This window comes from Elephantulus edwardii, unplaced genomic scaffold (genome assembly GCF_000299155.1).
Source record: "Elephantulus edwardii isolate Elephantulus edwardi_28Jun2011 unplaced genomic scaffold, EleEdw1.0 scaffold00009, whole genome shotgun sequence".
NCBI classification, from domain to species: domain Eukaryota; kingdom Metazoa; phylum Chordata; class Mammalia; order Macroscelidea; family Macroscelididae; genus Elephantulus; species Elephantulus edwardii.
The window spans coordinates 7,226,453-7,253,916 of record NW_006399759.1 but is presented as its reverse complement, the minus strand read 5'-3'; the positions used below and the strand labels follow the sequence as shown (position 1 = coordinate 7,253,916).

The 27,464-nt window shown below is 48.7% G+C and overlaps 1 protein-coding gene across 4 annotated transcripts in view; it reads right to left on the bottom strand.

The window, feature by feature from the left end:
- The window catches only part of OTOF (otoferlin), a 134,763-nt gene that overhangs the window by 47,232 nt on the left and 60,067 nt on the right, over window positions 1-27,464 (bottom strand). For 3 of the 4 annotated variants that reach the window (XM_006880609.1, XM_006880610.1, XM_006880612.1), the window contains exons 4-6: window positions 24,392-24,491; window positions 21,447-21,628; window positions 858-931 (exon numbers count right to left, since the gene is read on the bottom strand). In XM_006880609.1, the coding sequence (XP_006880671.1) occupies window positions 858-931; window positions 21,447-21,628; window positions 24,392-24,491 (356 nt within the window). Of the gene's footprint in view, window positions 1-857; window positions 932-13,637; window positions 13,683-21,446; window positions 21,629-24,391; window positions 24,492-27,464 lie in introns of all 4 variants that reach the window. The other variant, XM_006880611.1, reaches the window with a different exon arrangement.

The window sequence follows — 27,464 nt, the reverse complement described above, 5'->3', positions numbered from 1 at the left end:
CCTGGTGCACAGGTCTCTCCAGCCTGCCTTAGCCTGCCTGGCCTCTCGTCAGATGCTCAGGGTTTGCCTCAGGGAGCAGGCTGCGAATTCTGTGTCTGGGCCCACTCTCTTGGTTCTCCCAAGATTGAAAAATTGACCCAAAATTATTTCTATTTTGTCTGTCTGTCTCTCTGGCTATTCCTTCTTAATGAAAGAAAAAAAGAAAAGAAAAAGAAAGAAGAGAGAGAAAGAGAGAGAGAAAGAAAGGAAAAAAAAAGAAAAGAAAGAAGAAAGAAAGGAAGGAAGGAAGGAAGGAAGGAAAGCAAAACTTAGCTTCTTTGTAAAAAAATGATGGGAGCAAAGAGGGTGTGAGAAAAAAACAACCCATTGCCTGGAGTCTAGTAGGACTCACAGTGATTCTCTGTTGGTTTTGCAAGCTACAAATACTTAGAACTATAAATGTTCATCCTTCTCCCCCAGACAGCTACTGGTAGTGGATTCCAATCGCTGACCTTTTAGTTAGTAGTGCAGCCTGTAATGTGGTAGCCACCAGAGCTGCTTGTAAAGAAGATATAAGGTGCCTCGTATAAACACAGATTTTGTACTAAAATCCCCTGTGCTCTTTTCTTGACCAGCTCACACCAAGGCTTTTGCAATTCTTCAGCCTGGGAGGCATTGCTGCTTCTAGAAGATCATGAGCCTGGGCTCCCTACCAGCCAATGGGTGCCCAGGCTCCTCCCAGCTGACTCTGGTGGACCAATCGAAGAAGAGTCTGTTTGGGGGAGGCGGGGAAAAGGGTGGAGTCACGTGTGGAGGGCGTGGAGGGCAGAAGTAGGGGCGGGACTGAGCCGGCTGCAGGGCAGGTGCAAGCTACCTACCTTGTCGTTGCGGTTCCTCTTTGTGAGTCCGATTCTTGCCGAGCTTCATCGCTGAGAACACGCTTCTCCCAGCTCTGGGGGGAGGGAGGGAACACCAGAACGATGTAGAAAGAAATGGAGGTATCAAGGACCACACACAGAAACAAAGGAGGGAAACAGAAAAACTTAAGAGAAAGGGAGAGTGACACCCCAGCCCTCAATACTGATCTCGACATTTAGGGGAGGGCTTATACTCCAAAAAACGAGAGCCATCAAGGGGATTAGGTTAAAGGGAAAAAAAAAAATCTACTCCTTTCTGGTAACTTCACACTATAAGGAGTGGGGCGCGGGCCTCGGCCCCCAGCCCTCCTTCTACAGGAAGTTGTAGCTGAAGTCCCTCTGGACTGTAAGCTATTTAGCCTGGTCTCAGTTCTGTCTTCTCAGCTAGTACCCCAACCTCATCCTAGTTTACTCTGCACCCCACTTCAGTAACTGGAAAGAAAGCCAGATGACCAGAGATAACATTAGAATAGACGGGCAGGGATCAGAGAGGCCCTGGGGGACCGGGGTGGGGTGAGGTGGGGCAGAGGCCACAAAGAAGGTGGGCGATGTGGGGGGAATTGGCTGTGTAGATCTCGGACGGCCTCAGTGCTTAAGACTTGGGGCCAGAGTGAATGTTTATTTTGGGACCTTCACCAAGACACCATGATCCACTTACACACAGCTTTGTTAGTCACTCCTTGGTACTCCCTTGTCACTCCCTCAGAGCCCCCTACCTCCTCTTAAATGTCTCTGTCCTCCTCCTCTTCCTCAGTCGACTGCTCCCTTCTGGGCCATGTCCACCGGCCTTTCTAGCTATCAACCTCTCACTATTCCCAGGCCCTCAGAGTCCAGGTGGCCTCCCTCTAGAACTTTCAGACCTTTCCAAGCTCTGAGATATTCCCTTATTCCCAAGCCCTTTCCCATTTTTCTCTGCTCTAGGCTTTTGGCCCTTCTGTCTGCCCTCTCTCACTGTCTGATCCCCCCCTCCCATCCCCAACGAACTTATGGCAATATCCATAGACCCTACCTCTTCCTCTGGTTTGGTGTGGCCTTGCACGCCCAGGCAAGGGGCCTTGAAGTCAAGGGGATGAGGATAAGATACCAGGGTCCTCACTGTCCGGTCAGAGATGTCCCACAGAGAGCCTGTGGTTCCCCGTGCCAGGAGGCACCAAGAGTCGGATCCGCAGGGGGTAGGTGCAGTATTCCATTACTCCATCAATGTTGCATGAGCTGGATACCTGACTCCCTTGACTTCCCATTCTCTCTCTTCTGGGGTATGGCCCCTTCATCCTTCAGGCCCAGGTAGGGCAAGGTGCAGGGTCCAGCCTGGGGCTCATCTACAGCAGAGCCCACCCACCGTTGGGTCACAGCCACTCCCTCTAGAAATTTCTAAGCCCCCAACCCCATGATGACTCCTGTCTTTATGCTGCGTAGTAAGAATTGAGGGTGACCATGCCATTCTTGTGGAGATGGTCAAGAGACCTCACACCATTCTACTGAAGGTGACTCACTCACTGTTGTCGAATTGGAACACACCCATAGTTGACCCTTTGTTGAATTTACAGAGGCTATAAATTGCATGGGAGGAGATTGTACACATTTTTTCCCAGGAACAGCTGGTGGATTAAAACTGCCTGCCTTTGAGTTGGTTGCACAACTCCTTATGCATGAGAGAACCAGAACCCCCTCTACTCAATCTTGGAGAGTCAATGTCATCCGCCTAGACCTTGCCCAATTCTAAATGCCAGACCTAATGTTTTAGACATGCAGGATAAGGCATGGAGGGTGCGTCTACACACCAGTGAAAAAGCAACCACAAACAACTACCCCTTCCGAGTGACACCAGCTTCCTGTTTAGGAGCCCCTGGAATAGCCATGGTTTCCTATCAAGTGAGGAAGCAGGTGGAAAAGGCTGAGGTGATAATCAAGGTCTGCTCTCTCCAGTGCTGTTAACTGGCACATAACAACAGGGGAAAGGACAGGGAGGGACTCTCAAAAGAGAAGCAGATATTCTTTTCTTCTATTAAGAAATGATGAGAACCCTGGTGGCACAGGGATTAAAGTTCTGAACTGCTGGTAGAAAAGTTAGCAGTCAGAACCCACCAGCATTTCCATGGGAGAAAGACATGTCAGGCCACTTTGAAATTCTCTACGGTCACTTAGAGTTGCAATCAACTCGAGGGCAATGTGGTTTAATAAGAGGAGCTCAACTTAGTTGAGTTGCAATCAATTTGAGGGCAAAGCGTTTTAAGAAGAGGAGTTAATTTTTATAGGAAGGAAGGGATTAAGAAGAGATTATATAAGCTTTTTAAAAAAATATGGTGGGGCTGAAGTTTTCCTAAAGAATTATTTTCTATGAGAAGTGTCTGCTCATTTTACTGTTGCAGCAATCCTGTAGGGGACATAAGCACCTTCTCAAGCAAGTAGGGAGAAAACAGAAGCTTAGAGAGGTTAAAATCACCTCAACTCTGTACAGCAAGTGGCAGAGATGAGACTGGGCATAAGGCTCCTCTTTCTCAGGCCGGCCAGGTCATCACAACATCCCCACTCCTTAGCCTTGATCCCATGAAACACCTGTGCTTTGCTGGGCATGTGAATCCCATTCTGACTATCTGGACTTTGGGCAACTAGTCTCCAGTGCCTGTAATTGTAAGTACAGGATGACCCAGGGGCCAGCATAGTCTAGAGGTCAGGATGTTACCTGTCTGATGTTTCACAGATCAGGCCCTGAGAGGAGGCTCACTCAGATGTAGCCCAAGCATCAACACGTTTTGAAAAAGATGACTATAAATATAAAATCACTAGTGACATACATTGAGTATATCCTTGTACTCATCAAAAGCAATCCTGTCGGGCTCTGTTACTCTGTTGTAAGTGCTGTTGAGTGGGAACCAACTCATAGCTAACTGTCCAGAGGATTTTCAGAGGTTAAATCCCATAGGGTTTATGTACAACGCCTGCTGCAGAGAGTCAAGGACTGCAGCCTACAATATGGATTGAGGCTCAATGTCAAGAAGACAAAGATTCTCACCACTGGATCAATTGGCAGCATCAGGATGGATGGTGAAGAGATTGAGATTGTACACAGCTTTAGTTTGCTTGGCTCCATAGTCAACAGTCTTGGCACCAGCAGCCAGGAAATTAAAAGGCGCATTGCCATGGAAAAGTCTGCTGTTAGGGACCTCTCCAAAGTACTGAAGAGCAATGGTGTCTCTCTGGAGACTAAGGTGCGTCTAATACAGGCCATGGTTTTCGCAATCACTTGTTATGCATCAGAGAGTTGGACAATGACCAAGGAGGATAGAAGGAGAATTGATGCCTTTGAGCTGTGGTGCTGGAGAAGAGTATTGAGAATACCATGGACTGCTAGGAAAACAAACAGATTTGTCCTTGAAAGGGTTAAACCAGGTGGCTCCTTGAAGGCAAGGATTCTGAGGCTCTGTCTAACATACTTTGGACATGTTGTGAGGAGAGACTGGTCCTTGGAGAGGGACATCATGCTTGGGAGGGTGGAGGGACAGCCCAGGAGAGGAAGGCCCTCTATGAGGTGGATTGATTCAGTGACTGGGGTAATTGGGATGGGAGTGTCAGAGACAGTGCGATTGGCACAGGACAGAGTGGAGTTTAGGGCTGTTGTACATAGGGTCGCTATGAGTCACAAGCGACTCGACGGCACATAACAACAACAACAAATCCCACAGGGGGATTCTGTTTATCTTTCTCCCAGGGAGCAGCTGGTGTATTCAAATTGCCTACCTTTGGATTGACAGTGCAACTCCTTACCACCAGGCCACCCATGTTCCTTCAGTTACAGTGTTATTGTTGTTATACACTGATGGGTTGGAACCAACCCATAGCTGACACTTCAGCAGGTTTTCAGAGGCAGTATGTTTGTTGCACAGAAGCAGAATGCCTTTCTTTCTCCCATGAAGCAGCTGGTAGATGTGAACTATGTACCTTTGTGTTGACAGTGCAATACCTTAGCAATAAGCCACCACTGTATGTGCTCTAAAAAGCAATAGATCTGCCTTAGTTTGCATTTGGACAGGACTGTGTTTATTCTCTTTGATTTACCCCGTCTAGTGACTTTCAAGGTCCAGTGACTTTCTAAATCCAGGTGCAGCCATTCGTTGAGTGGGGTGCCTGTCTGGAAATGTTCCCATGCTGTTGGGTGCCGTCAGAATGCTCAAGTCCTGTCAGCTGCCAGCCTGTGATGAACTAAGCTTGGGTTTGTTTTAGTGACGGGAGACATGAGCAACTGACATACATTCCAGATTTAAAGACAGTGGCTCATCCAGGTGGGTAATCTTAATCATCTAAATGAAGTGGGAACGAGAAGTGATTACAGTTGACAAGGCTGTGAATGCAGCCGCGATTCCTGAAGCCCTTCATGATTGCTTCTTGATTGCTTCCACAGAGTAATCCTGCATAATCCCACATCCTGTTGGCTGTTCAGAAGAAATAGCAGACATGTCTTACTTTCCCTTCTGGAAGTTGGTCAGTAAAATAAGAAAACTCATTCCTCTTGAGCACCTCAAGGTCTCATCAGGCTGCAGACCTTGCAAGTTCACAGGCTGGGCCCAAAGCGACAAGGGTTCCTAGACCAGTGTATCTGAGTACCGCACCTTCATATTAGGATAATTTGTGGTTGCTGATTAAGAGTATAAATTCTTAGTGAGTTGGACTCAGGAACTGAGGGTTCAGAGCTGACAGTCTTTTTTTTTTTTAACAGAGTGTGAAAATTATTGAACTTTGTTTCTTTTTCTTAAAATTTTTTTGTTATATTTTTGTGTGTGTACCGTCAACTTGGATCTGACTGGTACAGAAGGAGATTGTTCCTCCTTCTCCAGCAGAGGATCTGGTGGATTTGAACCACACACCTCTGGGATTGCAGTGCAGCTTCTTGCCACTAGGCCACCGGAGCTCACCAAGAGCTGACATTCTTAACACATTTTCCACGTGACTGTTTCCTGCAGGAAATTTTGGGAGCTGTTGAAAGGGGCTGTCCACCCAGAACTTGTCCTGTGGGACTTCTCCCCTTAGTGGCCTTAAGTGCTGACTGCACGTCCAAATTAGGGGTGCCTCAGGAAGTCATGCTCCTCCTCTGACCCCCCATTGAATTCCTTTCTGCCCAGCCTCACTCCTACGATACCCAGGATGCTGCTTTCCTAAGTTACCCAGGAGTCTTCAGCACAAAGCCAACTCCAGTACAACTCCTGAGTTACCCAGGGACTGGCTTTGTACCATTATTTGTGAACTGTCCCATTCCCAGAGTCCCCATTTACCACGAGTGTGACTCGCATAACATCACTGAATACTGTTCTAATCACAGACCATCCCTGCCCCCCAGGGATGTCCTCTCTGATGGTAGAATAAGAATGTCAGAAGCAGGCCCTCCTGCCCTATGTTGGCTAGATGGGAGTTGGCCCTGCTGCCCTATACCTGGAAGGCATGCCAGCAAGCAAGGGACTGGGACTTTTTATCACTCATCGCACAGATTCACCCAAATGGAAAAGGGCCTGGGGCTTCTCTTGGGCACACATGGCCTCTGAATTTGAAAATAACTATTCCTTAAGACAATCATATTTAGAAATGTAGGTGGCTTAGTTGTAAGGAGTTGTACTGACAACCCACAGTTACATGGTTTGAATCCACCAGCTGTTCTGTGGGAGAAAGATGAGTGATCTCCTCCTGTGTGATTTACAGCTTCTGAAAACCCACTGGAGGGTCAGCTATGAGTCTGTTCCAACTCAACTCTGCATAAAAACATGTTATGTGCCATCAAGTTGCCTGCCCTATCCTTTGCCAATCTCACTGTCTCCAACACACCCACTCCCATTACCCAGTCACTGAGTCAATCCATCTCATCAAGGGTTTCCTCTACTGTGCTGTCCCTCCACCCTCCCAAACATGACGTCTCTTTCCAAGGACTGGTCCCTCCTTGCAACATGTCCAGAGTAAGTCAGTTGAAGCTTCAGAATCCTTGCCTCTAAGGAGCAGCCTGGCTTCAGCCTCTTCAGGACAAACCTGTTAGTTTTCTTAGCAGTCCATTCAATACTCTTCTCCAACACCAATTCTCCTTCTATCATCCCTAGTCATTGTCCAGCTCTCTGATGCATAGCAAATGATTGCAAAGACCATGGCATGTATCAGGCGCACCTTAGTCTCCAAAATGACATCGTTGCTCTTCAGCACTTTAGAGAGGTCTCTAACCACAGGCTTTCCTATTGCAATACATCTTTTAATTTCCTGGTTGCTGTGGAGCTAAGCAAACAAAAATGGAACAATCTCAATCTCTTCACCATCCATCATGATGCTGCCAATTGGCCCAGTGGTGAGAATCTTTGTTTTCTTGATTTTAACAACATACTCATCCAATTATTCTCCACGGCATCAAATTCCAAGGAGAAACCGTTTCCCTCTGACCCTGCATCATCTTAATTAAGTATCTCAAGCAGACAGGTTGACTGGTTGGCATAGTGCCTGCCTATGTCAGAATGAGATCTTTTTCTCTTTATAGGAAACAGATAAAAGCAATTTTCAGGGTCCTACCTTTAGCCTTTGTGCTTGTTCCTTCCAGGTTTGCTCTTCCATTCATCTAAGCTACAGGGCTGGAGAAGGCAACCATCAGCTGCCACTGCCTTTGGTCATTTTCTTTTCTTTATTCCCCCAACTCAAATGGTAATAGTCAAGATTAATAATACAATACAGTCAAGACAGCTCCCAAAATGTGCACATAGGCTTCTCAGGCCTGAACACCTTGGCTCCAGTCCATTGTTCTCAAGTTCTCGGTCTTACCAAAATTGGCTTCCCATTTACCCTCCTCCCCACCCCTAGTCTTTTGTCCAATAAAATTATCAGTCCTGCAAATCTTGGTTTTCACCATGCCCCAGCCTCATCTCACATCAGGTTTCCATTGCAGCCAGGGCTGCTTTTTTTCTGGTGGTGAGGTTTTGGTGCTGATGGTGGCAGGAAGTCTCTTTCCTCTTCACTGTCTGGGGAAGTTCTGTCTGTCTTGCATTCTGGCTTGCTAAATTCAATGGCAGGATTATCCAGTCGCCCTGTGGAATGTTGAGACTGACCAGTAGCCTTGTGGAATGGTAGACAGCCGGTCTCCTTGTGGATAGGCTCACAAGCCCCATTCACACACCCGCATGTGTTCATTAACTTGGTTAGATCAGATTCAGACGGCTAGTAAAGCCAGGCTGTTGTTGTCATGTGCCGTCGAGTCGTCTGCGATTCGTAGCAAACCCGTGTATGACATCCTGAGCCAGTCTCACTGACTCTGACACACCGTGGTCATAAGAAGGGCACTCGAGGAAAAGCCCTGTTGCTTTCTTGCAACACCAGTTCCCAGCTCATCAGCTTCTCCTGACAGAGAGTGAAAGGATTTTTTGACTAAATGGTCACGGAATCAGAGAATATGGAAGATTATCTGCTTGTGTTAATTCCTTTAATTTTAAAAAAGTATGACATTTGTTGATCAGGTTACTGATGTGATAGTCACTGCCCAATTGGTTCCAACTCTTGATGCCAGTGACCCCATATGTGCAGAGTAGAACTACTCCAGTTTTCTGGGCTCTGATCCATCAGAAGCACACTGCCAGGCAGGTCCTCCAAGGTGCCTCTGGGTGGGTTTGAACTGACAGGCTTGTAGGTAGTAATTTACAACACTTAACCAATTATGCCATCTAGAGGCTCCTGCTGTAGTCTTCAATATGGATTGAAGCTCAACATCAAGAAGACAAAGATTCTCACCACTGGGCCAATTGGCAGCACCATGATGGATGGAAAAGAGATTGAGGTTGTTAACAATTACAGCTTGCTCAGCTCCATAATCAACACTCTTGGCAGTGAGGAAATCAAAAGAAAAATTGCACTGGGATAATCTGCTGTCAGGGACCTCTCCAGAGTACTGAGAAGCAATGATGTCAGTCTAGAGACTAAAGTGCGCCTGAGTCAGGCCATGGTCTTCACAACTACTTGTTGTGCATCAGAGAACTGGACAATGACTAAGGATCACAGAAGAATTGGTGCCTTTGAGTTGTGGTGCTGGAGAAGAGTCTTGAACATACCATGGACTGCCAAGATAATAAATAGGTCTGTCTTGGAGAGGGTGAAACCAAGTTTCTCCTTGAATGTTAGGATTTTAAGTTCCATCTCATACTTTGGGCATGTAGCCAGGAAGGACTGGTCCTTGGAGAAGGACATGATGCTCAGAAGAGTGGAGGGACAGAGCAGGAGAGGAAGACCTTGGATGAGATGGACTGTTACAATAACTGGGGCAATGGGGGTATGTGTGTCAGAGTCAGTGAGACTGTCTCAGGACAGGGCAGGCTTCAGAGCTGTTGTAAGTAGGGTCACTATGATTTCCAGGTGACTCAATGGCACATAACAATAACAACAACAACAACGGGGACTCCTGCTGGTCTACTGTTATACTGGGTCTTTTTTTTCCCCAAATACAAATCTGTATTTGGTCTAGTTGGGCTGTATAATTACTAAAGACAGTGCTAGGGTGATGAGAAACAAAGAAAACCTACTAGCATTCAATTCAGTGAAAAACTCCCTCCCAGCTAAGTGGAGCTCTTTATTCGTGTGTGTGTGTGTGTGTGTGTGTGTGTGTGTGTGTGACAGAGAGAGAGAGAGAAAGAAAGAGAGAGAGAGAGAGAGAGAGAGCGAGAGAGCTAGAGATGAGAGTGGAGGCAGAAGCCCAGGGGAGGCGGGCCCCTGAGGACAGCTGAGCATATAGATCACATTTGCATTTCCTGCAAGCTGTGCCCATCACTGTCAGCTTGATGTGTGCCTGAAATTTCTCCTGGCAACGTTCTCTAGAGAAAAAAAAAAGGGAAAGTTAGGCCACTCACAGTAAACTCTTCTCATTTGTGGGTCTGATAATTGCTTAGCTCTTCCATGGCTCAGATACAAATGCATTCTTCCTTAGATGGGTGATACAGCATCCTGGGGGAGAACTTGGCATTGACAGTGACTTGGGAACTTTAGCCAAACTCAAGGGAGTGACTTGAGGATGTCATTAATTCATGTCTATGGATTATTCTAGAAGTTGTGAGCTGCAGAAAATGTCCACTCCCAGCTGATGGTTTCAGCCCCACCATTGGCTTCAGTGTTTATTGGCTCAGGCCTCAGGTAGCTGGGATAAACAAGCTCCCACCTTAAGGGAAATTGGGTCTGTGATCTTTCTCTGCATTCTTTAAACAACTAGATTTAGTGCAAAGCTTTGGGCATATTCTGTCAGTGTTACATGACTGAGTGGTTTCTTTATTTTATGTGCTCTCAGGATAGGAGAAGAGAGCTCTGGCTCTGGCAAGGAGTTGCATGCACTGCTGACTCTGCCAGACCCTTCGGGGGAGGAGGATGAACAGTTGTCCTGTGTGACTCGCAATCACTTAAAGCCCACCGGAGGGTCAGCTGTGACTTGGTTCTGATTACATGGTGCATAACAACAACTTACAGGAAAACATGAATCGACATCATGACTGTAACACCTGAGTGTGGTTACGATCACAAGGACGGCGCAGAAGAAGGCAGGGTTTTGATCTGCTGTCCTCAGGGTTGCTGTGAGAGTCATAACTCAAAGGCACCTAACCACCACCACCACAAAGAAAAGTAAATTTATAGTTGCCGTCTTCACATTTGTCTTTCAAAGTGTGTTAAATCGTCAGAGATTATCTTCCCACATTTGGGCAGGACAAGACTAACTCTTCACCTAAAACCCTCCCTGTCTTTAAAATGACCTGTCTGCACAGAGCCCGCATCCCACCTGGAGGCCTGGGAGAGCTCACCCATCCCACCCCGTGACCAGACTGACCCCCAGTTTGCCAGGGAAGCTGGCCTCTCAGCTGTCTCTGAGACCCAAGCCCTTGCAATACTCAAATTATGGAAAGAGACTGCCCGTCTCCTCAAACTACCCATTTCTGGACTCAAAGGATCATATTTTTCATCTGTTCCATCTATTGCAAATTGCACCAATTTTAACAGCTCTTTCCTCAGTGGAGATAGAAACTAACCAGCTTTGGCCCATGATAACCCTTCAGAGATTTAAAGCTGTTCTCACTATTTTTTTCTTCTTCTCTCTTCCAGAACAGAGTTTCAGCTTGTTTAATTATGTCTTAGAAACCCATTTTCCCACTCTCTCAATAGCCTTCTTGCTCTACCCGTTGCCATGGCACCCACTCCAACTCATGGAGACCCCCATGAGCCGGCGTTCTCAATGACTTGTTTTTCCAGACACAGATCATCAGATCGCTGTTCTGATGTGGCTCTGGGTGGAATCGAACTTCCAGCCTTTCACTTAGTAGCTGAGTATGCTGGCCATTTATGCCACCATGCACTTTCTAGTGCTCTATAAATGAAAGTACTTATAATAAATACTAGTTCATATCACTGCAAATGTTAAAGTCAGTAAGCAATTAAGATAGGGTAAATGGTTAAGTTGGTGGCCATTCCCTTAAAGATTGATACTTTGAATCTACCCAGCTGCTCCAATAAATATTTTAAAACCTTCCTGCTGTCGAGTCAGTTCTGACTTGTAGTAACCCTCCCTCGAGTTTCTGAGGTTGTGGAGCATAACAGAAGGAGACGGTGTCATTTTTGTCTTGAGGACCAGCTGGTGGATTTGAAGCACCGGAGCTGTGAGGCCTCTGGGTTACCAATGCGATTGGCTACGGACTACATCACCAGAGTGTCCTCCTGGGACAGCCTGGTCGTCTACGGGGGCAGCTCTGCTCTGTCACATGGAGTCATTGAATTGAAAATCAACTTGAAGGCACTCAACAACAGGGCTTGACTTTATTGCCCTTCATGGATAGTGCTTTCTTTTATAATTTGAAAATTCATGGCCACCTTGTGTTTTGTGTATTGGCACCATTTTCCCCCCACTATTTCCTCACTTTGTGTCTATGTCACATTTTTGGTAATTCTCACAATATTTCAAGCCTTTGCGTACTCTTGCTGTACCCTTAAAAGGCTATGGTAGCATGGAAGTATGACTTTCATATGCACTGGAAATGAAAAATTCATGTGACTCACTTTGTTGTGATACTCTCTCTTATGTGCTGGTCTGGGACCAAACCCACACAATCCCCGAGATACACCTGTCCTGACTGAGCTTCCTTGGGTAACCCTGAATCCTGAGTCTTTCTTTCTCGCTAAGGAACTCCCAGCTCAGTCACCATCATCTCCCACAAATCCAAGATTCAGCTTCCCTGGTTAGCAAACCTCTCTGTCTCCAAGCCTTAGCTCATGCTATTCCTTTTTTGGCCTCATGAAAACTCCTCCACCTTTTAGAGTTTTGGACCAAGACTGTCCCCTACACCAGCCATTGCCTCCATCACTGCTTACTGGTTTGTAGCAAGCATGAGTTGGAACTCAGTATTTCTTATTTAAAGCAATGAAGGAGGCAGCAAGTCACCCGGGGCCTTGTTGGAAGCAGACAGTCCCAGCCTAGCCCAATGCTGATCAATGAGATCCCGCGCACACAACCTTGCAGTCTCTATGTTATCCTGAAATGAACACATTTTTAACATGTTGGCACCACATAGTAGAAATCTTCTAACATCTCTAGGACTCACTTTCTCTCGCTGGAGGAGAGCTCATGTTTCCAGCTTTCCAGATCACACTGGTGTGCTTGGAGAATGAAATGAAAACTGACAAGTGCTGAAGAAGAATAGACCCTGGTCCTGTTATGAAGCTTGGCTGATTATAGCAGGGGCTGAAAGTCTTAGCCCGGGGCAAATTGCTTCTCCTCTTTGGACCTCAGATTTGTCATCTATAGGGGCTGGGACTGGACCATAGGGCCTCTCCATCTAGCAGCCCTGGCCACCACGTCCTGTGTGAATGTCCCTGTGATGCTGGGAGAGTCTTCCATGTGACAATGTGCTATCGAGGCCCGCTCACCAAGCCCAGGCCTTGAGTCTTTCCAGTACTCCTTGGCTGGCCTCATCTATCTGGAATCCTCTTTTCTTCTAAAACAAAGCTGGCTATTTGTTTTGCTGTAGAGTCAATTTTTTGCTCGTAGAACTGTGCTTCATGGAGCTTCCAATTACAGATTTTTTTTTATTACTTTTTTTAAAAAGCAGAAAAAAGACATAGCTTCTGAGTAGACTTGAACCTCCAACCTTTCTGTCAGCACCAGAGAGCATTAATCAGTTGCACTGCCCTGAGAGTGCTCTCCTTTAGGGGAGCTTCTCTAAGGAAGCCCCAGGGGAACTAAGACAGCGAGACTCATCAGAGAGCGAGTGGACGCCTTTTCCTAGCTGTGTGGGTCATCAAGCTCGCGTCACGTCCTGCAGCCACAGAGCACAGGGTCATCCTCCTGGGACCTGCTGGACTGTGTGTTCTGACTCCAAGGGAAGGAGGAAGTGGTGTCCCTTGGCTTCTTATCACATCCTAGGCGTGACAAGCCCTCAGTCACAGCCTCCCTCACAGAACAGCTCAGAGAATGAAAGGGTAGAGAATGAACAGGAAAGTGGAGCAGAAGTTAGGAGACTGGAAGATCCCTGAGTGGAAACCAGACGGCCATCCCCACCCAGTGACCTCCCTGTCCCTCACCCCTATGGCCAAATGGAAAGGCCTCCCTCTCCCTGCCATTTCCCAGTGCTGGTTCCTTAGCCCTCTCAGGCTGGGCCCATCCCACCATCCACAGCCTGGGATGGCTTGGGGTGGAGAGGAATGTGGGCAGCCTTCCCTCTGCCCCAACCTTCTGCCCTCACGGGTTCCGCCCTGGCCTGAGACACCTACTTGTGCTCGCCATCTCTGCCTCCCTTGGTCTTCTCTCTGCCTTTGCTGAGTTGGGGGGAGAAATGAGGAGACAAGGGGATGTTGTAAGAGGGGGTGGCCCAGAGACACTTGCTGTCTTAACCCCTAACCCCACACTCCCAAGGAAAAGGGCTTCTTTGTCCCAGAGACCCTCCCTGCCCCTCTTGCTAGGCTAGAACAGAAAACCACTAATGGCTGTCTAGCTGACTCTGGGTGTGTCAGGATAGAACGGTCATCCCTGGGGTTTCCAGCGGTTGACTTGTCAGAAGTAGATAGGCAGGTCTGTCTTCTGAGGCAACTCTGAGTGAACTTGAATGACATGCTGCTGAGCATTGCATCACCTAGAAACTCCAGAGCAGGCCTGAGCATGGGTCTAATGACAGGGCAGAAAACCAGGGGTCCCAGGTCCTTCCTGGAGAAGGGAGGGAGATTGGATGACCGCTGTCCCACCCCCATGCCCTGCAAAGCTTGAGACCGACTGAGCGAGGGAACCTCAGGTCAGCTGGCAGCCTCCACTCTGCTGGTTTTTAGAATGTGAGTTACACTTCCTTCGAGGCACACTGGTGAGGTAAGCCTGGCCGCGCTGTGGGCCAGGGCTGCTCTGCACCTTCCTCCACCTCTTCCTCTGAGATGGAAGAGGGGTTCCAGACTCCAAGGGCTATTAGTGAGCAAGGGCTGAGCCTGCTCTGAGGGGCACGGCCGTGCTGGGGTGCTGCTGAGAAGGAATCAGCTTTCAGCTCTAGGAAGAAAGATGGGGTGGGTTGGAGGTTTGGGGAAGAGCAATGTATTCTTCTTCCAGAAAAGTTTTCTGGAAAATTCCCTTAATACTTGGGGTGATTGCATATAAAAGTGAAGAACAGAAAAGGAGTAACAGTGAGCTATTTTTTTCCTCTCCTTCTACAATCCTGACAGAGATTGCCCAACTAGTCATGACTCCAGGCCCCCACAACTCAAGACCTTGAGGCCTATCAAGAGCACAGCAGATATCCAGCTACCCTTGGTGCTAGGCAAAAAGGTGAATTCATAATTTAGAAGGGTGGAGCTCTGTTGGCCTAGTGACAAGAAGCTGCACTGCAATTTTGCAGGCATGCAGTTCGAGGCTACGGGCTGCCATATTAGAGAAGGATGGGCAGTCTCCTCCTGTGCGATTAACTGCCTCTGAAAACCCTCTGGAGGGTCAGCTATGGGTAGTTTCTAACTCTGTGGTACACAACAACCACCACCATAAGATCTCTGTGGTCCCAAAGCAGCTGAAACCACTGAGGAGAGAGGGAGGGCTACAGGCCATCTGACCATGGGCTCCCTTCAGGGCCTGCTGAGCATTGAGAGGTGCCTATTTGAGGGGACCAGGCAGCTGCTCAGAGCAATGGGCCTCACCTTCAGTCTTCCTAGCAGAGCTGCTTTCCTTCCAGGTATAAATTGAGGTTTTGAACGGCGCACAATGTTCTTTTTTTTTTTAATTTTTTAAACTTTTATTGTATTATTTTTACGTGTACCGTCAAATCAGATCTGACTGGTACAGGAGGAGATTGCCCCTTCCTTCTCCAGCAGAGTATCTGGTAGATTAGAACCGCATACCTCTGGATTGCAGTGCACTGTCCTGCCACTAGGCCACCAGAGCTCCCTTGCACAATCTTCTTTTAAGAATACATAAATAGAAGCAACAACAAAGCACAACTTGGTGAGTCTGAAAAGTTGCAACAGAAGGGTGTGTGTGTGTGTGTTTGTGTGTGTGTATGTGTGTGTGTGATGTGGGTGCGGGAGGAGTTGGGATGGAGTGGGAGGGTGGCGTCTGTGGACTTGACAATGGACTGGGATGCTTTGGTCTCTTCTTTTGGGTTCCGCTCTGAAATTGCAGCGAGGTGTCAGCTCAACTAGAGGGACCGCTAGGGCATTCAGCATACACCTCAGAGCCTGCCCACACAATGACAACACCTTCACCAGCATGCCCCCTATAGCCCTACACACACACACACACACACACACACACACACACACACACACGCCAGGCTCTGGGCTGACAAAGGGCCACACACACAGGCCCACTTCCTTAGTGGCACTGGAAAGGGAACAGGACTACCTCTTTCTAAGAAAGTGTTTGTTTTGTTTTGCTTTTTTGCTTTTTTATTACAATCACTATTATTCCTACTGTTGATATACTATTGTTAGTTGTAGAGTTAGCCCCAAATTCAGAGCAACCTTATACTTAACAAAGCGAAATACCATCTTGACCTCTAGCTTGGCTCTGTATCTGACCACTGTGATCCAACAGGGCCTCTGTGACTGATTTTTTGGTAGTAAATCTCCAGACTTTCTCCCTAATCTGTCTAAATGTAGAGATTGCACCAAAGCCTGCTCAATCTCTTATAATGAAACAGTTGCTATGACGTTCATTCTGACTCCTGACAACCTCATATATGACTAGATTGCTCCCCAGGGTTTCCTGTGGCTAATTATCTGTAACTAGCTCACCAAGCATTTCTTCAGCCATTACTATACCTACTCGAAGTAACTGATATGCCATTGTTACTAACTGCTGTGACTGTGCTTAGAACTACCCTCACTTAATCTTCCACAATATGAGGTGGTTATAATTATTATTATTTTCCTGTTTTTCAAACAAAAGCACTGAGTGAGCTCAGTCTGGCCTGGACCTCTCAGGGGTGAGGCCTGAGCGGGTAATGGGGGAGGAATTTGACCATGAGCTCAGTCTATGCTGCTACTAGTCCTGGGTGGACGTGACTGTGGAGCCAGAGTCCACACATTTGTTGCTGGTGTCCAACCATGACTCATCAAAGTGCTCCTCAGTCAGCGATCTCTGTCACTGCCTCTGTGAGCACTAGTCTCTCATCCTCACTTTAACTCTAGTTCTACCTCAAGTTCCCATCTCATCACTCCTTGATTATAAAAAGCCACGGGGCAGGAGAAACAGCATGGCAGACTACGTGGGTTCTGTTCAGACCCTTAGCTTCACGTGGGCTGGGGATGTGGGGGGCCCAACCTTGGGAGAAACAGCTGTGGGATAAAACAACTGCCCTAGCACCTCTTCACCCCTAAATCCCAGCACTCTAGGCTCACTCTGGCTACTTGGAGCTGCGTGGGGCACCAACACCCTCTTTTCTAGACGTGGGAGCCACGGAAGAATTTTTTACTTCCCTGAAGGGGCCATTTTCTTCTCATTGCTGTGGACCTTGAGTCAGGACCAAGTCATAGCTGACCCTCCAGTGGATTTTCATAGGAAGTAATCTCCCAGGAAGAGAATGCCCATCTCCCTCCTGTAGAGCAGCTGGTGGATTTGAACCACCTGCCTTTGGGTTGGCAGAGGAACTCCTTACCACTAAACCAACAGAGCTCTCTCCAAAGGAGTCATTGGCATTGATAACACAATACAAGGGCTGATGCTGGCAGTACTGAAATGTGCATACCCATGCTTCTCTTGGACCACTCAGCATGTGTCTGGTTGCCCTCTGGCCCAAGCACAGGAGGCAGGTACCTGGCATCTGCTGGCTTACCACTAGAATGGAAATTCAGTGCGTCTGAAGAACCAGAAGTGCCCCCCTCCCAGCTCCTACCTCTCCTCAGGACAGGACAAAGGAGAGGAGTCCAGGGAGGGCTCATGTACCCCTCCAGGGACACCAGAAAGAGTGGCAGAAGGAGGTGGCAGATGCAGAGGAGGGAGGCCGGGCCAGGTGGAGAAATGAGAAGGTGAGGGTGTCACGGGATTCAGAGCTCAGCCACATAAATAAAGCTGAGGGTCCTTCCTTTGTCCTGTCTAAGCCCGATTCCAGAAATCCTGTGCCTGTGGGGCTAGTGACTCATTTCTTCTCTAGAACAACTGGCTGGGGAGGTGAAGGGAGCTCCGGGCAAAGTGAGGCCTCTGCCCCTCTTCCAGGGCAGCTGCGGAACTTGTATTGCGGGCAGTGTTCTGGAGCTCGTGGTATGTGATGAGGCTACCAGAGCTGAGATTATGCTTAGGAAGGGCACCTGGACCAAAAAGCTAGGGCTGAGAAACACAAGTTCATGGGGGGAAAAAAGGAAGAAAGAAAGAAATGAACATTGTCTGAGCATGCCATGTACTGTGGAGGGTGACACCTCTATTATTTAGCCCTTACTTCCCTGTGAGGCCTCAGCAGTCTCTATGGTATAGATGGGAGAGAAGGACTCAGAGAAGCTGGGATCTGAGCCTTGAGTTCTCCACTGCACCCACTCCCTCCAGACACATTCTGTGACTGAGGCTATTTTGCAGAGAGATGGCAGAAATAGAGGCCCTTGATTCTGAGTTAAGGACCAGAGTAGAGGGAGTTCAACTCCAGGGGTTCGGAGGTTGGAGGACAAGGTGAACAAGCCATGGTGGAGTTGAGAAATGGGAGTGGCAGGAGTGGGGGCTACTCTAAGCAGGACTGCCAGCATCAGCAGTGGCGGAATGGAGAAATTTAGCTGTTGTGTGTGTCTGCAAAGCTGGGCCATGGAGCTGAGGCCTTGAGATCCACCTATCGCTGTATGGGAGCCAGCTGACGCACAGAGTGAGCAAGGATGGGCTTGAAGGAAGTCTTGAGGAAGTAAAAACAAAGCAGAATGCATTTTGCGTTTGGAGGTGCTGGAGTGCTGAATTGGAGGGTGAGGTGAGTGGTCTAATCTGTACATTAACCATAGAAGAGCCCCCACAACCCTGCTCAGGACCAGTCTGGCCTGAGGCTGTTTCCCACCCACTCACTCCTCTTGATCCTCCCTTCCCTCAATAGGATGTGGACTAAAAGACAAACAGATTCCCCCCAACCCTGTGGAGCAAGGTTGTTCTGCTCACTGTGGGCTGAAGGAGAGACAAGAGGGGAAACCTGTAGAGCTGAAACCCCAGTTTACAAAGGTTCTTGCCTTCCCAGAGGTGGGTGGAGGGCAGGGGAGGATAAAGGAGGAGACAGGACTGGAATCGGCATCCTGGCTTGGAGTCAGAGGCTCTGCAGGTTCTTCCAGCCCCTTGTTTCTGAGTTTCACCACAGGGGACAGAGCTCTTCCTGAGAAGAGAGTGGCCATGTGTCCTTTGAAGGTCTCTTTCTCACCCTGGGTGGATTCTGATGAGACACAACCCCTAGGGCTGTGAGGTCAGTTACCAGGTTCCCCTTGAAACCAAGTGGGGTGAACTGCACATTTCCTAAACCAGCTGCACTTTCTACTCACCAGGAAACAGGCCCTGTCTCAGCCACCCCACATTCTCAGTGTTTTCTTAACTCTCTCTTCCCAGACAGACCTACTGCATGGCTGGGTCTGAGAGGACAATGTGGGACAATGACCATCACGACCTACGTGCTCTGAGGGCCCCACTGCACACACTCCCAGGGTCCCTCTAGGGCAGGGGGCAGTACTTACGTGGTAGGAGTTCACCCCCTAATACCATATGCTACTATACTAGTACTAGTTCCTTATCAGAGCAAACCAATACCCACTGTTTGGTCAATTCTGATTCATGGTGGACTCTGTTTTCCACCATCAAGTTTCTGAGGTCTGAATCTTATGAAAAAAGACGCCTACCTTTCTCTGCATGGAGCAGCTGGTGTATTTGAACCACTGCATTTTCAGTTAGCAGCCCACTACATAAACATTATGCCATCAGGGCTTATTGTAGTTCCTACTCACTGGGATAAAAATCACCAGTGGCCACCGGAAGGTGAGGGTGGGACAGGGCAGTCAAGCCTTAGCCCTGAAGAGGAGTGGAAGGGACCTTTTCCATCTCCACATTTTCAAGGTTTGGAACTGCTCCCTCCACCCACACCCCGGCCCATTCTCAATAGGATTGAGAGAGAAATTGTCTCTGCACTGCCCAAGCCCAGATACCCCAGCCAGTGATATCTTGGCTGTCAAAAGCTCACAGGTGAGTTGTTCCATGGATGCTACCTACAGGGTCCAGAGCATCCTTGGGCCTCTCAGATGTCAGAGTTGGAGGGCAGCCAGGATGTCAATCTGCTCAACTCACTCCTGTTACTAATTCAGAGGGGTTAGTGACTTGCTCAGGGCTGCTCAGCTAGCTAATGGCATTGTCAGGATAGGCCTTAACAGCCCTGAGCCACTACATTACGACAACTAATGGCTTTCACGTGGCTTCCAGCTTTGGGCTCAGAAGTTTATTTCTTAGAGCCACCTTCAGTTTCCTGCCAAACTCTTCATGAAGAGCAAGAGAGTGGGGATCAGGACTGCATTGTGACAGCGATGACTCTTTGCAAATGATCATTCCCTATTCCCTTCTTTCCCACCCAATTCCTGCCCTTGTGTGCTACTGTACAACTACAAAAATCTCTTTGTCACTACTTCTTACGTGGGCCAGAACTCATCACCTCAGTTACAAGTTATTCCTCCATGTCTTTCTTGTGGCGTGAATAGGACGGAGTGGGGGTGTTCTGTGCTTTGATCCCCACTTTACAGGTGAGGAGAGAGAGAAGGCATGTGACTTACTAAGGACCACATAGATATGAAGATACAGAGCAGGAACTGGAACTTTCTGGGGTCAAATTGTAAGCTCTTTCCACTCCCCATTAAGAACCCAGCACCGAGGAAGGACAGACTCTGCGCTGCCCAACCACTGTGGCTGGCTGAAGCAGAAATTCCAGCCGTGTTTGCTGTAGGGTATTTTTACCTTATTACTATTACTCTCCCCACCTTGGCCGAGGGTTTTTACATCTTGGGCTTGTGTATATGTATGTGTACATGCATGTGTGTGTGTGTGTGGGTGTGTGTGGGTGTGGGTGTGTGTGTGTGTGTGTGTGTGTGTGTGTGTGTAGGGATGGTGTAAGTACAAAGAAAGAACATTTGTCCAATGAAAGCACACCAGCTCCAGTGCACTAACATAGAATCTGGCTTTGCACAACATTCTCACTGCTGCTGAGACAGAATCAGCTCATGTTGACCCTCCATTGGGTTTTCAGAGGGTGTAAATCTCATATTGGGAGATTGCTCATCTTTCTCCTGAAGAACTGCCCGCTGGTGGATTTAAACTGCCAGAGAGATGTCACTTTTGGGATAGCAGTGCAAATCCCTATGGGCTTAGTTAACTCAAAAAAGGAGAGGTGGAAGGACATGGTAGGAAGCTCTTTCTGATGGCATGGGAAGTAGCCTGTCCTTCCATATGTACCCAAGTCCTATTGATGCATCCATAGACTTACCTGTAGTTTACACCTTACTGCTGATGACTAGCCCAGATTTTGTCCTCTGGGCCCTTAAGAGTAACACATTAACATTTCCCTTCCCTTGACCCAATAACGCATTTGGCAGGAACAGACCTGCCACCTGTGTGTGGTGGGTAGGCAGACACCGGCAGGGTGAGATGTGCAACCTGAGCTCTGAGGACACGGTGCCTGGAAGCTTCCTCCTCAACAGCAGGGAGCAGGGTCCTGGAAGGACCTATTTGTCCCTGGGGCAGAGGAGGCTTCCTCTCCTGGGTCTCCTCATGGCTAGTGCAGGCCAGGCTGCCTGGAGCTGACCAGGCACTGGATGGTCTTAGCCCAGAGAGGCCAGTGCCCCCCACCCCCCTGCTTCTCCTATTCTCTTACGCCTTTACATGTGATCTCAACCATCCAGAACTTTGCCTCCACAAGGTAGTGGGCAGGGGGAGGGGGCGTCTGGACACTCTGCCTGACTCGAGTCCCCCTGCTACCTCCCCATTGAGCACCGTCCAGGATGGGCTGCAGAGCCACCTCCTGCTTCTTTTATGTCTTCCCAGAGGGGCCCATGAGGAGGGCCAGGAACCAGGCAGCTCTTGTGCCTTTGAAGGCTGTGGGCAGCCCGAGGGGCCCAGCTTGTTACCTTCGGAAGCTCTTCTCACCCAGCGGCCTGGAGCTGGGGCGGGAGCCGGGAAGCAGCCCGTCTGTCTCCTGGCTGTCTTTCTCTTCCTCTGGAAGAGACTCATCTCCCAGGAAGTCGCCGTCATCCCAGGAGCCCACCGTGCCATCTGTGGCCTGGTATCGGATCTCCACACACAGGCTGGTCTGGAGGAGAGAGGTGGGGAGGTGAGCAGCTGGGCTGGCAATAACGACAAGAATCCTGTAAACGCCACACTGTGTGGTGTGTGTCAAGTGCCTTCACACGCTGAACTCAATGCAGGAAGGCAAAGTGGGTATTAAGTCCCTTCTTGGTAGAGAGATTTAGAAAGACTGTGTGAGCTGAGCAGACTCACTCAGCTTATTGTATTCAGACTCCAGACTCTACTGTGTTTGACACAGGGGAGATTAAATCTGCCTGAGGGCCCGAGGCAGAGGGTCCCCTGGGAATTGCTGAGCCTGGTTCTGAGGTAGTTGCCCCTCCTCACCCCAGCACTGGGGCTGACTTCATCTCCCTTGTAAGGGCTCATCAGAAGCATGGCTAGTGGGTGGAGTGTTGGCCTCTAAGAGAAAAGACCAGATCACTCTCTGGATACCCTTAAAACCCATCCAGTCAGAACCAACTCCCAGCTGACTTTCCAGCTGGTTCTCAGAAATTGAAAATGGCACGGAGGAGATTGCCCATCATTCTCCCAAGGAGCAGCTGGCAGATGTGACTCACTAGAGGGGCGGAGCCTCTGGGCTAGCAGCCCAACTCCCTGGGTCCTCAAAGATGCAGTCAAGTCAGCACTTACTCCTACTCATCTGACGCACACCCTTCCCTCCCTGGAGCGAAAGGGAACTTGGATACTGCCCTGGGCTTTCCCATGGGAGAACTTGTAGCATCAAACCTAAGCCTAGGCTTTGCTCAGTGTCCTCAGGCCGCGTACCACCTCTTCAGTTTCCCCCACCACAGGGAAGTCCATTCTAGTCTTCCTCAGCGGAGTTGGACAGGTTCCACGCCAATCATGGAATGGTTTGCTTCTCCCCCCAGGATGGCAGCCTCTCTGAGTGCCGGGCCTCCTGAGGGCCCACCTGAGACTTCCCAAGGGCAGGGGTCATGCACACATTATCTGAACCACCACGGTGCTGGATGTGGCACTAAGATATTGATTTTTACTGATCTCTTCCACACTTTGGCTTACTCCACTTGACAAAGAGGAGGTGAAGTGATTTCCCCAAAGCCACACTGCTGGGATTTGAGACCAGTCTGCTTAGCTCAAGGTCTGTGTTCTCACCATGGTGCCAGGGTGGGCCTTCTGGTGTATCCAAGAACGTTGTGGTGGGAGAATCAGGGCCTGGAGTTGGCAGCTCTGGATCCCAGGTCTTGTTCTGCCATTGAACAGCTGTGTGATATTGCCAAATAATTCCCCAGGTAGGACTTCCATGTTCCCATCCGTAAAATGGGTGGCAGAGAGAGGGGGCAGATGGGCTAGATGCTCTATGAGTTGAAATCTTTAATCTGATTCTGGAAATCCAGGACATGAGCTTGATGCCTGTTAGCCCATTTCTTCGCTTCTTTAAAATTTCTGGTCCCTGTTGTCTTTCAGGGTTCGCTCTGATGATTCAGTAATAAGGAGTTGTGCTGCCAACTCAAAGGTATATGGTTCAAATCCACCCACTGTTCCACAGAGGGATAGATGAGCGTCTCCTTCCATGTGATTTACTGCCTTTAAAAACTCACTAGAAGGTCAGCTATGAGTCAGGACTTGATGGTACCGTGTGTACACACACACACACACACACACACACACACACACACCCCTTTAGGTTTCTATGTTCTCTTCCAAGCCTCCTGTCATTCCTGTGACCCAGCCTGCACCCTTTCTCCCTTGCTGTGGCCATCTGCATGGGGCTAGCCTGAGAGGCCTCAAATCTTTTCCTTGTTCTTGGTAAACAGGTGTCTTGATGAGCTTGTGGGAACTTCTTGCTCTGCCCTCTGCACTGGCTCAGAGACGGTCCCGTCCACCCTGGCTCACTGCTGTCAACGTTCTGCCTCCTGAGGCTGGTTCTGCTTGTCATCCACAGACAAGCTTCCACAGACCACCCAGCACCAAGGTGGGGAGGGGCCTGATACAGCCCCATTTTACATATAGAAAAGATAAGATCAGGTTTTACTAGCTGATACAGCGATTTTACATACTAATTGAATACGTCCTGTGTTCAATGTGCTTGCCATTCTAGGCACTTTCTGTAGATTCTCAATTAACCCTCAGAATAATCCTATGAAGTAGAGACTATGCATTGGCCCAGTTTGTAGAGGGTGTGCAGTTTGCCTGAGTCACCCAGCGAGTGAGGGGTCTAACCAAGACCCAGGGGTGTGTTCATCACCACTGTGCCTTACTGCCCATGGGTGGACTCTGATGACCTCAAGTGGATCAGAGGAGAGGCTGGAGGTATGACAGCCAGTTTGGTTTGCTCCCTCCTCTTGTTAGAACGTGTACGTGAGCACTGCTAGCATTAGCACATTGGCTCATGTTGGCATGGGATGTGATAGGTGGGATGGAAAACAAAGGGCGCTCATGGAGCATCTAATCTTACAGAGGAACTGAGTGAAACACACAAAGTGCTGGTGGTCCAGGGAGCAGCCCGAGGGGCTTTGTCAGCCTTTGGGCACTTTGAAAAGCCTCATTAGGGAGACCTGAGCTGGATCCACGTGGAAACATGGCCAGCACTTGGTGGAGGAGGACTTCCCCTAGGTGCACTATCTCATACAAGAGTATAGGAAGGGCTGTGTGAAACTCAGAGAGGTGGCCCTCCCTTGCATCTGCATCCACAAAGGGTGCTGCTTCCCCAGCTGCCTTGTGTGCAGGTGAGATGAGGGAGGGGGAGCTCCCAGCTGACTGTGTCCTGAGATAATCCAGGTGCTCTGTGGACGAGGGCAACACCCACCTTGATGATAGCGTTGTTGTCATCAATCAACGTGTCGGTCACCTCCACGTGGTTCTCCTCCACCACCTTCTGCAGCACCATGCGGAAGGTCCCGATTAGCCTGTGGACAGCAGAGGTGGCCGCGTGAAGAGGACGGAGGGAGGTGGGAGGCTGACATTGGAAAGGCTGTGACTGGTTGGGGCAGAGGTGGGCTGCCTGGAGGAGGAAGGGCTTGCTCACACCGTAGGCGGGGGCTGGAGAAGGGGCTCGTTCTGGCCAGGGCAGCATGCCCACGAGGGCTGAGGGTACAGGGCCTCCTACAACTGGGCATGATTGTGTGAGTAGGGCTGTTTCACCAGGAGAGCTCTGCAGTGGCAATGAACTGCCTGGGGAGATGATCACAGACAGGGATTTGGGGGATGATGGGGGAACCTTGTGTACCTAGGGTACCTCGGAGCAGTTGCCAGATGCCCAGTGTGGAGGTGGATGGAGTAGGACCTGAGGGTCCCAGATACAGTACCTCCTCCCCTATCTCCTTCACCATGACCATAGGTCTCTGCTCTTAACCAGAACCATTCATTCATTCATTCCCTATATAGTCAGCAATGACACCTACATCTGCAATCTGGAAATATCTTGACAGATATTAATTTCAGACTCCACCAGAGTCCCCAACATGGGAACTCTGATGGCTTAGTGGACAAGGAGTTGTGCTGATAACCCAAAGGCAAGCAGTTCGAATCCACCAGCTGCTCTGTGGGAGAAAGATGGGCAATCTCCACCTGTGCAATTTACAGCCTCTGAAAACCTACTGAAGATCTGCTATGAGTTGGGTCTGACTTGACAATAAACAACAACAACACAATCCATGGTAGGAGAGAGGCAGGACAGTGTGGTGTGTAGCCAGAGAGACTGGGATTTGAAATCATGATTTTCTAGTAAGTTCCTAGCTTCCTGGAGAACATATTTAAGCTCCAAGCATTCAATTGTCTCCCACGAGGGACTACTAGCATCTACTTCAGAGAGCTCTTGGTTAGGGGTCTAAACGAGATTGTCTGCAATGTTCTTATCACAGTTCCCAGCATGTTATCGACACTCCCGAAGCAGTGGTCAGCAGTAGTGTGGTGTCCTTCTCCACGCCCCCTCTCTGGGTTAAAGACCATGCTTTCTACTTCCATCATCTATTCCACATTTCTGACACATCAGTGACGGTCACATGCTGGATTAATGAAACATAGGATGTGTCTGACAAACACCGACCACGTTGAAGTGCATCCCTTTTTGGTTCACAGACCAAATTCTTGGAGGATGCAAGATGTTTCAGAGATGTTCTAATGGGGTTGGTTCCACATGGAGGAGATACACACACACACACACACACACACAGAGAGAGAGAGAGAAGGGGGAGGAGGAGATTCACACACACACACACACACACACACAGAGAGAGAGAGAGAGAGAGAGAGAGAGAGAGAGATTCTAGACGAAGAACAAAGGCCGAGGAGAATCCACTGGGAGCAATCTCTTTCTCACGGGGTATCTAATCTAATGCTGTCCTTGATTCATGGAAGGGGAAGACAGAACAAGAGTTGGGGCAGGGACAAAGTTAGTGAATGCCATCTAGGTGAGGTGCAGTGTCAAACATGAGTTCTGTTTTAACAAACACATTTGAGATCTGTATCATCTTGTGGAGTTTGAGCACCCCGAAAAAATAAAAAGAAAGAAAGAGCCTTACATCGGAATGAGCCAGTTTGAGCACCTTGGAAAAATAAAAAACAAGAAAGAAATAGCCTCACATCTGAATGAGCCAGTTTGAGCACCATTAAAAAATAAAAAAAAAACAAACAAATAAGAAAGAAATAGCCTCACATCTGAATATGAGCCAGTTGGATGGATATAAAATGGAGTTCAGAACTCTGTTAGCTCTCTTCACTCATCCCTCCGTGCAGATGAAATTCATCACGTTCTTCCTCTGCTCTAATAGGGAACCAGCTTCCAGCCCCACTCAGATCTATGCTTCTGGAAGCCTGCTGCTCTGGCCCTTCTGTGCCCTGGTGCCTCCCCACGTTGGGTGGGACTGCAGAGAGGAGAAGTGCTGGGCTGCAGAGAAGGGGTCCTGGACCCTCTGTCCCTGACTTTCAGTTTTGTCTTCACACAATTAGGGAGTGGCTCTTAGTCTCTGCCCTTATGGTCTGTGCATGTGTCTATGAGAGTTGCACTGCTAACACCAAAGCAGTGCCACTCTGGTGTTTCAAAGCTAGCAGCAACTAGGTGAGAGAACATTGGGTCATCTCCTTTCATATGATTTATAGTCTTGGAAACTCACCGCAGAGTCAGCTATGAGTGGACATACATCCTAGTGATAGACTTTGTTGTTTGTTGTTGTGTACTGTAGAGTCAGAACTGACCCATAGCTGACCCTCTGGTGGGTTTTCAGAGACAGTTATCACATGGGAGGAGATTGCCCTTCCTTTTTCCATGGAGCAGTTGGTGGTCTCAAACTGTGTTCCTTCGGGATCGTGGTGCAGCTTCTTGCCAGTAGACCACCAGAGCTAGCAAGGATAGACTAGACTTTGTGTGACTTAACCTTTTCAGCTCTAATCTAGTGCTTCCCACACGTCTGTGTAAATAGACTGATAGAGGGCTTGTGGACCACAAATCACTGGGACACACCCAGGAATTTCCAGTATAGCTGGAAATGTTGAACATCTGTATTTCTTAGCATTCTTCTTTCTTGTCTGTTTGGTTTTCCAGTTTCCACAATGTAACTAAGTGCACCTGCTTTGCCTAATTTCAGACTACTTGATGTGAAGCCATGGAGTTCAGAGTTCTATGCCGCTGGGCTCACCCTGGGGTTTCTGACGCTGTAGGCAGGGTGGGACCTGGGGATGTGTATTCCCAACACGTTTCTAGAAGGTGCTGATGCTGATCTGGGAGCACACTTTGAGTACAGCTTGAGCTCCAGGCAGACATCCTATCAATGAAAGACATTGTTCTACTACTGCCCAGCGTTTCACTCTGACAGACTGAATCTTCAGGCTATTTTAACTCGATAGGATCTGCTAGCAAGATGTGGCAGTCTGTTTCTGTAAAG